A 10,757-nucleotide genomic window follows, 5' to 3' on the forward strand; every position below is an offset into this window, starting at 1 on the left:
CTCGTGCAGTGCCAAAGCTTTACGCGTGGCATTCATTTATAGGATCAAGTGATGGGAATCGTTCACCGAGTCAATTGTCTAATTTGGCAATTGCTTTTCACTCCCTTTTTTCTCAGTGCTTAAGCACTTTCTGTACTTGTGATTATTCAACTTTATGATATTAAAATTAATTAATTGGAAATTTCATGCAATATTATATTTACACAATTTCATTCACTTATCTATTTTATCAAGAAAATGGTAATGGTTTGGAGCATACGAGACTCACAAATATTAAAAATTACGTCTATATGTTGATATGGTATTGTCTCCACTTAGAGAATAATGACTTAATGATTTATCGGAAAATATAATATAAATTAAAACTAAAAATAATTTTGAGTATCATTCTTTTTCAATAAAGTCATTTAAATAGTCATTAATATAAAATGTTTTAAAGCCCTTACTATATAAGAACTCGAAAACAAAAATTAAGTTATGATAAAAGGCAAATGTGAACACACACAATATCTCAAATTAATCTAAAATGTTTTAAAGCCCTTACTATATATGAACTCGAAAAAGAAAATCAAGTCTTTACCAAATAATAATAATAATAATAAAGTTATGATAAAACACAACCGCAATATGTCAAATTAATCTAAAACTTTTTAAAGTCGTTACTATATAAGAACTTGAAAATGAATATCAAGTTATGATAAAAGGCAGATGCAAACAAACGCAATATCTCAACTTTTAAACACATTCTAAATTGGAAACAAATAGAAGATAATAATAACAAAAGTAATAGTTGCACACACAAGACGAACTTAATTAAAATCACAAAATCACGTGTCAAAATTTGATTGTTAGTGAGTTTAATGTGTTTGAGTGCATATACAATGTGGATTAACTAAACAAGGCTACAATAGACTTTATGAATCACAATATAATTATTAGTATCGATAAGTTTTAGTCCAAGTCACATGAATGAAGAGATGAAAATCTATGAATTGATATTCAAATTCTTCTTAATATATGTTTTGAGCAATCAAATCAAATTATGTTACATATTGATATTGATTTTTTTGTCACGCTTTTATCATTCGTGTATTAAGACACATTAAAAAAACACGTGAATTTTATATTATAATTTGTAATTTAAGACGAGCAAAATCAGAAATTAAATTGATGACGAGGAGTAATTTCCATTGTTAATTGATCTAGTTTGGATGCACATGCTTCGAGTAGTATAGGGAGATTTGGATTTGTAGGGAGGGAGGGAGCTCTTTGGCTTTCTCATTTGCTGCAAGCTTACGTAGTTTAGTAAAAGATTTTTATTCGATATATTTCGTTTAAAAAAAAAAAATATTTGTGGCACATGCACGTGCGTGACACTTGTGTTTGGTAGAACATGTGCGCGGCCATTCGCGGAATAAATCTAAGAGTAATTTGTTTTTGCCGAATTTTAGATTTTAATTTATCCAAATTTATTTATACAGTGTCATGAGGTAATAAAGAATTAATTCCACTAAATACAAGGATTAAAAGCATAATTATTAACATTTCCCCAAGAAAGCTAAAAAGAAAAACAAAAGACAAAACGGAAGCTTCAAGCATCGACTAGAAACAGAGTGGAGCAATTCACAGTTGACGAAAAGGAAAAAAGAAAGCAGACATCGGGTTTTTCGAACAGTCCGGTAGACGGCACCCGATCCGGTTTGTATTCGCGAACCAATAACCACCGAAGCCAGTTCAAGCGGCGTCGTTTCATATGGATGTGTCGGAGCTTTGGGCGATCTTCGGGCCAGGCGTAGCCGGCGCCGTGTTCGGAGCAGGTTGGTGGTTCTGGGTCGACGCCGTCGTTTGCAGCTCCGTCAAGGTCTCCTTCGTCCACTACCTCCCTGGTCCGACCCGACCCGACCCAATTTGATAAATCTTTTTGCATGTTTTCGGTTTCTAGGGTTTTTTATTTGTGTGTGTGATTGGTGGTTTTTGCAGGCATATTTGCATCTTTGGCGGCGTTGATGTTCAATTGCGTTAAAAAGGAAGACATTGATTACTCCCCTTACGAAGAGGGCGAGTGGAGGTGAGCAATTGTAGTTTTGCCCTTTTTGCACAGCTTCAAATTGAACATGGGCCCTTCTTATTTAGTTTCAATGTGACTATTTTCTGCCATTTTGATTTGTGTATGCAATTCGCTTAATTTATATTTGCTTAGATTATTTAACCATTGTAAATCAAGCAATAAGATAATGATATGATTAGTTAGATGATTCAATATTTGGCCATTGAATGTAAAGCTGTAAACACATTGTTATGCATATCTGTGAGCTTGATATTGAGCTCAGGATTGTAAGATCTGTCTCATTCGATCATTTGAAGCTATGGATTATGAGAATTTGATGTTCTTTCTGTTTGACTGTTCCTGAAATTGGTTATAAACTAATCCTTCTCTGAATTGCAACAGGTTGAAGCTTTGGCTGTTCATTGCCTATGTTGTAGCCTTTGTATCTCTAGCGGCATCGGTGGGTTTGCTAATACAGGATTCACTTGTGACAACTGGTCCTCCAGTGTGGACAGGAGTTGCTGGTGTCTTGCAATCCGTTTTTGTGTTGATCAGGTAAAGTTGCTTTTATGGAGCCCCGCCCCCACCCCTTATGTATTTGAGATTATAAATGGGGCCACTTCTTGTTGATAAGCCTGCTGTTGTACATTTACTCTATTTGTGTGTATGTGTCTCATGGATATATTTCTAAGTCATTTCTCATTGAATTCCTTTGCTTTCATGCATCTCAATAGCTTTGCTTCACCTGTTGAATTGTTGGGCTATCTGGTTTGCTTTGTTATAATAAAATAAATTTTCGACGAATATATGTCAGTCTCAAAATATAAGTAATATGATTTGTTTCTGTCTTAAACATGTAAAATAATGATATTTTCTGGCACCCTACTCTTGGCTGTCTAGGTGGCACCCTAATCGATGAGCGACATCACTGTAATGGAATGCACATACATGCATGAACATGAATGTGCATAAGTACATGCAGGCAGTACAATGCTTTCAATGCTTTAAAATGTATTTTTATGTAACCCATACCGCTCTGCATATCATACCGTCACCAAGCCAGTTTAATTCATCTTCTGTTTCCTGCAGTGGGCTAATTTATTGGACTGCTCACCCGGAGTAAGTAGGGATGTATGAGCGGTACCTTTTCCTTTGGAACCTGAATTTCACAAGTGAGGGAATTGGCTGTGTATGTGTGTCATTGAACTTTCTCAAACAGTTGGACCAAGGAGACAGAAAGATGAATGGTAGATAGGGTTCGAATTACATTTCCATAGTTAATATGGAAGGTATTGTTCACCGTTGTAAATGTTTATATTGTCCCACCAGTCTTGTTTAAATTGCTAAAACTAAGGCAATGCCTTTTCAAAATCTGAGTTTGTTTGCCTTATCTTTCTCACAACCCCGCATACGTTATTTCACAACCCCGCATGATGTGAGGGCTTATGATAATACATTGATTATATCAAATTACTTGGTCATGATGATTCGTTCAGTTATGTCTCTCTGCAAGTGTGGGCCATGCGTTGGAATCAGTTCATAAATTTTGTGCTTAATATTTTGAATCGAACTATAGATACAGGGAGCACAACTGTGCATCGGTGCATGCAAGAACATACTTCCAAGTTGCAATTTGTTCAAAACTGGGCGAGTCAAGCAAAAGAACGGATGTCGGATTCCGTTTTGACGGGAATGTGGTCAACAAGAGTCAGGTAAGCAATCGGGTGGTTGTCATCTTGATAGGAAGAGGAGAGATGGGAGAGAGGTGAGAAAGAGAGGAGGAAGACCTTATAGAACTACACTTAAAAACTGTTTTTGATTTGCCTTCATAATATTCTATGTATTTTCTGCTCTCCTTCTCCCCACTTTTTTAATTAAAAAGCAAGAGGAAAATGATGTAGTACCTAAAGCCTTTTTTTATGATATAATAAGCCTAAAGTGTTGCGTTTCCCGCCCGACCTTGTAGGCCAACAATAAAAAATTAGTCCTATGATTGCATCTTGTTTGTGGTCACTGTTTTTATAAAAGCATAAGTGCTTCTTAGAGAAGCACTTCTAAACGAGTCTTTAAACTAATTTTGAACTGCTTTTGCATAAAACACTTGCGCTTAATAGTATTTTTGTTGAACGTAAAACATAACTCAAGTTATATGGAACGAGCGGAGTTTGAAGGTTTAAGCTTGCCACGAAAACTTTGTTAGAAGCGATGTAATTCTCCAAAAAAGCACTGAAAGTACCTTCTACCTAATTCACCTGTGTAAACACACCCAAATTCTTCTACTTTGAATATCCAATTTTCAAACATTCTTGTTTGTGGTTTTACCAATTGTAGGCTTTGTTTTTTTCCCTCCACCTTTTCTTTTTTGGCAGTCGTTTAGTTTGATTTGTTTTAGTTTTTAAAGTGGATTTGCGTTGGCAAGTGCAAAACTTGTTGATTATATATCTAACTTCGCTCGAGTTTATTTGCTCACTTTTGTAATTACGACCTCAGATGGGAAAATAAAATCTTGAATACATTTCTTCTATTTCCATTATTCATACGTAATTAGGGCCATCACATAATAACATGAACTGATCTAACAAAAATATTAACGAATGACTATGCAAAAACATTCATACCAAGATGAACTAAAACTAAAAATAAACCTTTTTGATTTCTTCTTTTCCGTAAAATTGACCAAAAACATCATAAGCTTTTTTCTTGTAGAATGAAAACCCTCCTGAAGAAAAAAAGGAAAAAAAAGAAAAAAAGGGGAAGAAAAAGGACCAAAATACACCAAAATATCAATTTCTCATTCTTCTTCCACTGCAGACAAAATAGCCCCTACTCTACCCCTCCCCCATAAAATTTTAAACCTAAACAAAAACCATTTTAGGCAGACAGGATCGGGGGCACCTGTAACTTATTGCACTATTTGCAGAATGCAGAGTTGTAACCGAAACTCAGTCTCTTCTTTCATACCAAACTCATCAGCTTCTTTTTTTTTTGCCAAAACAAAAGAGAAAAGAGACTAACCATCTGCCATCAAAAAAATTGAAAATTCTTGGATCTATGTGTGAGGAAAAAGAAAATCAAGCTTCAGACCCAGAGTCAGATGAGCTCAAGTCAGAGCGAGCCCCGCCCAAATTAGTTGCACGAGATTCAGACAGCGTAGCAAGCTTTGGCTGCATGCCTCGGCAAAGTTTCAGAGATGGCCTTGATTTCAGGACCTGCATACAAAAAGCACACACAAAGAGTTAATAAAAATGCATTAGCAAATTGTTAAACAGAATATGTTCAACTGCAGAAACCTATTTGGCATATAGCAAATAGTGACATTAATAACCAACTCCAAAAGCACCAACATACATAGATCCATACTAAGAGTTCAAAACAAGACTAAATAGTACAAAAATTTATATTTTTCTTTTATCAAGGAATTTAGTACAGAAATAATAACCAACTACAAAGCATTGCACCTATTTTGTTCCTTGGACACAATTATTTAAATTTAGTTCTGCCCAATTCTATTAGCTTGAGTGGTCCCATTCATGGAGCAAGCTAGATCAAAACCCTTAGTGGAGCGAAGAACGAGTTATGTACCTGGTCATAAAATGCACTTATCTCTTCTTCTGTAAGACCGCCATCATCACAAGGGTTATCATCCCATCCAAGAGATCGAAGGAAACGAGCCTCTTCCTCATCAGGATAAACTGCCACACTAGGACCAGTATCAGAAAACCTCTGAACCTCTTCAGAGCTATCACCATTCACAGTCACCTCACCACCATTTTCAATAGTGTGAGGGCTCGCAGGATCACTGAATACTTCCCCAGTTAGTTCACCTGATTTCTCCATAGTGGGAGATGAAATGATAGGGCCTGAATCTGGAAGAGTAATTGAACTGTTCATTGAGGTTTTCTTCTTCAAGAGATTGAAAAAATCATTCCGGCTCTGGACTTGAGACAGAGAAGGTCTCTTTTCCAATGTGGATCCAGATTTCAGATCCAAGGCAGCTACCTTGCGCTCCACAGGCGAAAGCTTTGGGTTGTTGGGGCTCCTTAGAGGAGCAGATGCAACTGCAGGAGCAACAACAAGTGGGCTATTTGCTGCTCTGCTGGCATTATTTGTGGGGCTAGTAACATCCTTCGGAGAAGAGGAGACACCATTTTCCCATACTGGTTTAAGAACCAGGAACTTCCCATGAGATGTCTTTGGAGGATCGGACTTGACAGGACCACCACGAAGAGATTGATTGGCGTGGTGCAATTGAGAGGGTTGCTGCTGTTGTCCACCCTTGGCAGGTACATTCATTTCACCAGTCCTGGCTGCTGTTTTGGGCTTTGATTTGTCAGAAGAATTCAGAACCTGAAAAGATGTTAGAAAATTGTTACCAGAACTCAAAAACATAAAGGCTTTTGGCAAATAAGAAAATCAGAAGTGTTTAATTGTGTATTTCTTTGTCTGTGTATGTATGAATATACATTTATTGAAAAATGAACGGCATACAAGTCACTTTTCAAGCTTCACCATTTATCTATGTACTACTCATCAAACTTGACCAATGAGATTAACTTAAAAAGCAGCATGAAAGAGTCATGACCCAATTACAGTGTAAACAACAAAACTTCAGACAACAATTACAAAACACTTTTACCAATGATGTGAACAATGAGGAACACGATGTATGCTTCTAACAAAGACAGAAACACAACAATTGTCTTCATTGCATAACTGAAGCAAAAGGGTGTAGGTTTTCCTTATAAGGAAAATTGTTAATCTCCATAATACAGAAGAATGTTCATTTCTCTCCAGAGGGAACACCCAAGTAAATAGGACACTCTTCATGCTGTGTATCTTACAATGGAAATCAAAACAAGTATTCCATCTTTTATTCAGTGCCTAAGAAATAGCATGAAGGAAACAGCAGAGTCCTGATCAGAAGACAGCCAGTAAATAACGAATTTTGCAACAAACTATCTTGTCTATCTACTCCCAAGGATCCCCACCATACATGGACCAATGACAAGAGAGGGAGAGAGGGAGAGAGGGAGAGCAGGGAGGAAAACATAAGGAGGAAGAGAGGGAGGGTTCTTGAGCATCAGAAGAACTTAAATAATCTACACCAATGGCTGTCCCTCATTTATATCACTGAATATCACCCTAACAATCTATACAGATAATGAGAAAGAGAGTAAATAGGTCCAAAATCAACTAAAAAACTCATTGCTTACTTAGTTTTGAAATCAAATTAGACTGCTCAACAAGAAACTGTCAACTAATCTGAAATATATCAATCCTATTACTTAAGTTGAGTCTAAGAAGAGAAACTCCAGCAAAGCGTTATTCGAATTTGTTAGTACGCCAAACACACAGCTCTAAACATGAACGGCTTCTAACTTGTAAGGTTGGCTCGATAATCACAAGTTACTTGTCCCAAATAGAGCATCAATCATACAAAATTCAGTTTAACATCCTCCAAACACCTTTGCACAACAGGTGAGATCATGAAGTTTGATATCAACAAACGCGAAAGCCAAACTAGTCACAACAAGCAACCTAAATTATTGAAATAAGGGAGATGAAAAACCTATGAGAATTAAAACAATCCACAAATTACTACAAGCACCTGCTAGCCAAACATCAAAGAAAATGTATAAAAGGGAAAGGATAGCTTGCATCATTAACTAAGTTCCTTATTTTCTTGATGGTAAACTATACAAACACTTAAAACAAGAATGACCCACGAAATATTATTGCTAACACCTGTCTGATTAATTAGAAGTCATAAGTTTAACAGCACTAAAACATGCTCACGAAACATCAGTCTAAGTTCACTTACTGAAGCTTTGGGCATCGAAGGGGTTACTGGTATTAATTGCCTCGATTGCTTGATAGCCAACTCCTCAAGCCTCTGGGTCTTGATAGATAACTACACAAGCAAATGCAATGTCAGATCAGCCAGAAGTACATACTGTTCAAATAGCATGAGGCAAGTAAAACCTCAGTTACCTGAGGAGCAGTGCGAGCTCGTGCTGGAGCTTGCGCCAATGCTTCAGCCATGTTAAGACCAGCCATTGCAGTTGAAGTACCAGAAGCCGAAGTAGCAGCAACCGTTGGTTGAACAGGAAAGGATCCTGAGCTACTGCTTGCAATGATAGTAGAAGGCACCTCTGCCAGAGCTGACGTCCATCCCTCCCCACCAATTAAAGCTGAACTACCAACAGGCAGACTCTGAACCGCTGTGCTAAATCCAGGGGATGGAACTCTTCCAATATCAGGCACAGCTGGCCTTTCTTCAGTTCCGAGTGAGGGAAAATCCTTATCAAACACAACCTTCTGAATACCAACTCCAACCCCAGAAAGCAAACCATTGCCATTGTTATGATTGCTGTTACTACTTTTTGAGTCAATAACAGCTCTTCGGGGCAAAAGCTCACTTTGTTTCCTGGCCACCATAGACTGAGAACGCCGCAAAGTATCCTTCTCAACTCTACTGGTAAAAATATTTCCCAAAGGGTCAGAGCAGTCACGGTCCCAATGGTCTCCATAGTTTAATCTCTCTTTTTCCTTATCACGGTCCTTATCACGGTGGCTTCTGTTAAAACTACTGTAAGCATGCTTTGCAGAACCATTACTAGAACTCCTCCGTGAATTGGAAGAGGAAGATCGGTCCAGCAGAAAAGCAGAACGTGGTGTATCAAAATCACTTATGCTCTTTGAGGCTCTATTTCTCAGGTGATGAGCCAAAGAAGTAACATCTACACATGAGTTAAAAAAATAATCTCAGTCAAAAGATGTTCCCATAAGATTCATCTAAATAGATGCCTCCACAATATGTATGTGTGTGCAAATTGCAGTATAGTGTAAAAAACAAAGGAAAACATTGGGTCCATGAAACTTAAAAAGCGAAAAATACCTGAGTGAGAAGAAGATGATGCAAAATGGTGGGCTGAATTGCCACCCCCAGTAACACTTCCTGTACTTCTCAACCATTCTGGAACTAAAGTGGGTTCACTTCTTTCCATAAGGAGCAGTGAACATGATCAGGTAAAACAACAGAAACACTTCTCACCTTCTTCACCGCCTCTTCCCTTTCCCCAAATTTATTATATTTTGGCAAAGATACTAAGTTCCAACTATAATATTTTTTTCTTCTAAACAACCAATATTGCTTCACAATCAACCCGACAAGCAAGTCGCAGCCACTACTCCAAATGCACTCCCCACTACAATGAGAGTGGTTGATTTATCCTATATATGGCAACTATAATTTGCCTCTGTCAAACTTATCAAAATAATATCCACACAGTTCTGTACCGCAAAGGTACTCTTCTGTATAGAATAGCAAAGTCCAAGTTTCCTTTTCCCTAAATAACCAATCTTGTTTCAGAATCACTGCAATTAATCAAGTAAACAGGCTCCGATATTGTTACGCACTGAATAGCATATTATCTATATCTACCTACACTAGGGCTCAGAAAAACAAACAGATTTTCACCAAGGTGTGAACCCAGAGCACGAAAACAAAGGCAATGGCAAGGACAAGGTGCATGTCTCGAATTACAACACAATGGGATTGAAAAAACGGAAACAAGGAAGATAAAAGGAAAAATCTGTCTACGCATCCATCTTCAATCAAAAGATGGATTTGCAGAAGGAAATTGCAAACTCAGAAGACCCTCATCTTCAAGCCCAACAGACAGATAAGCAATAGGTGTGTTAACTATGGCAACAACGAATAACAACCCACGATTCTCGCACGAAAATTCACACCCATCAAACAGTTCAATCTCCAGAGAAAGAGACAAAAACCCTAGGGCGACGCCAACATCTGGGAGTGAACGCCGAGTAAATGCGCTAAAATAGAAACCCTAGCACATGTATATATTATTATCCCTCTCTGCGTCTATGTAACTCCGAAGACCTAGGATTTCCACAGCCCCAAAATTATTCGACCACAAACGATACGAAAAATTTCAGAGAGAAAAAGAGAGAAAGGACTAACCCTAGCCCAGCAGTGATTGACGATTAAGCCAAAACGTAACCGTTTTAATAACCGCCCCCAGTATATTCTCTCTCTATATTGAAAACAATGCGTTTCAGAGAGAAAAAAGAGAGAGGGAGAGAGAGAGTTTCAGAGTGAAAGCGGCGGAGAGCGAAACGCAGAGAAGGAAGAGGGATTTTGGGAACAAAACGCAGAATGGGGCTCAGAGTCTGAGTCTGGAAATAGGGTTTTGTTTGCGCGAGGAGAGAGATAGAATTGGGTTTGGGTGAGAGAGAGAGAGAGGGAGAGGGTGTGTGTAATTTTGTGTTAGTTTTAGCGACACTGGGAACGAAACGTATGAAGAACAGCCTCTTCTTCTTTAGGTAAAAATCAGAAATTAAAATTTCGTATATATATTTTATCGAAATTTTATATTTTTGCACACTATTTTTGCTTTAATAAAAAACAAAACCCATGTATTTATTATTGGGATTATTATATACGGTATAACAACTGGGTTCTATATTATGGACTGTCTGTAATCTTAACCTATCAGCTGTCTCTGGTATGCTGTGTGGAGGCTACACTGCTACACAGTGCCTATCATTGTATTATAGACGGATGTGTGGGTCTATGAGCGTTTTTTATTTGAGATTTATCTCGAGATCATGGGCGGCATAAGCACAAAAATTAGGGCAATAATGACCAAACTGACCTTGGGTTATCCAGTTAACGTTTTCATTA

The 10,757-nt window shown here is 37.7% G+C and overlaps 2 protein-coding genes across 2 annotated transcripts; one reads left to right on the forward strand and one right to left on the reverse strand.

Moving 5' to 3' along the window:
- The first annotated feature begins 1,545 nt into the window (after positions 1 to 1,545).
- LOC103332937 (transmembrane 50A-like protein) lies at positions 1,546 to 3,437 on the forward strand. Its single transcript, XM_089045578.1, has 4 exons — positions 1,546 to 1,886; positions 1,981 to 2,068; positions 2,450 to 2,602; positions 3,137 to 3,437. The coding sequence occupies exons 1-4, from the start codon at positions 1,754 to 1,756 to the stop codon at positions 3,168 to 3,170; spliced, it is 408 nt and encodes a 135-aa protein (XP_088901704.1). The 5' UTR covers positions 1,546 to 1,753; the 3' UTR covers positions 3,171 to 3,437.
- Positions 3,438 to 4,675: 1,238 nt separating this feature from the next.
- Positions 4,676 to 10,398, reverse strand: LOC103332936 (C-jun-amino-terminal kinase-interacting protein). The gene is made up of 5 exons (XM_008235702.2): positions 8,946 to 10,398; positions 8,039 to 8,787; positions 7,869 to 7,958; positions 5,630 to 6,394; positions 4,676 to 5,256 (listed from the first exon to the last, which is right to left on the reverse strand). The coding sequence occupies exons 1-5, from the start codon at positions 9,052 to 9,054 to the stop codon at positions 5,119 to 5,121; spliced, it is 1,851 nt and encodes a 616-aa protein (XP_008233924.2). The 5' UTR covers positions 9,055 to 10,398; the 3' UTR covers positions 4,676 to 5,118.
- Between the last annotated feature and the right edge of the window lie 359 nt (positions 10,399 to 10,757).

Source organism: Prunus mume, linkage group LG2 (assembly GCF_029339155.1).
Source record: "Prunus mume cultivar Tortuosa linkage group LG2, ASM2933915v1, whole genome shotgun sequence".
Taxonomy (NCBI): Eukaryota; Viridiplantae; Streptophyta; class Magnoliopsida; order Rosales; family Rosaceae; genus Prunus; species Prunus mume.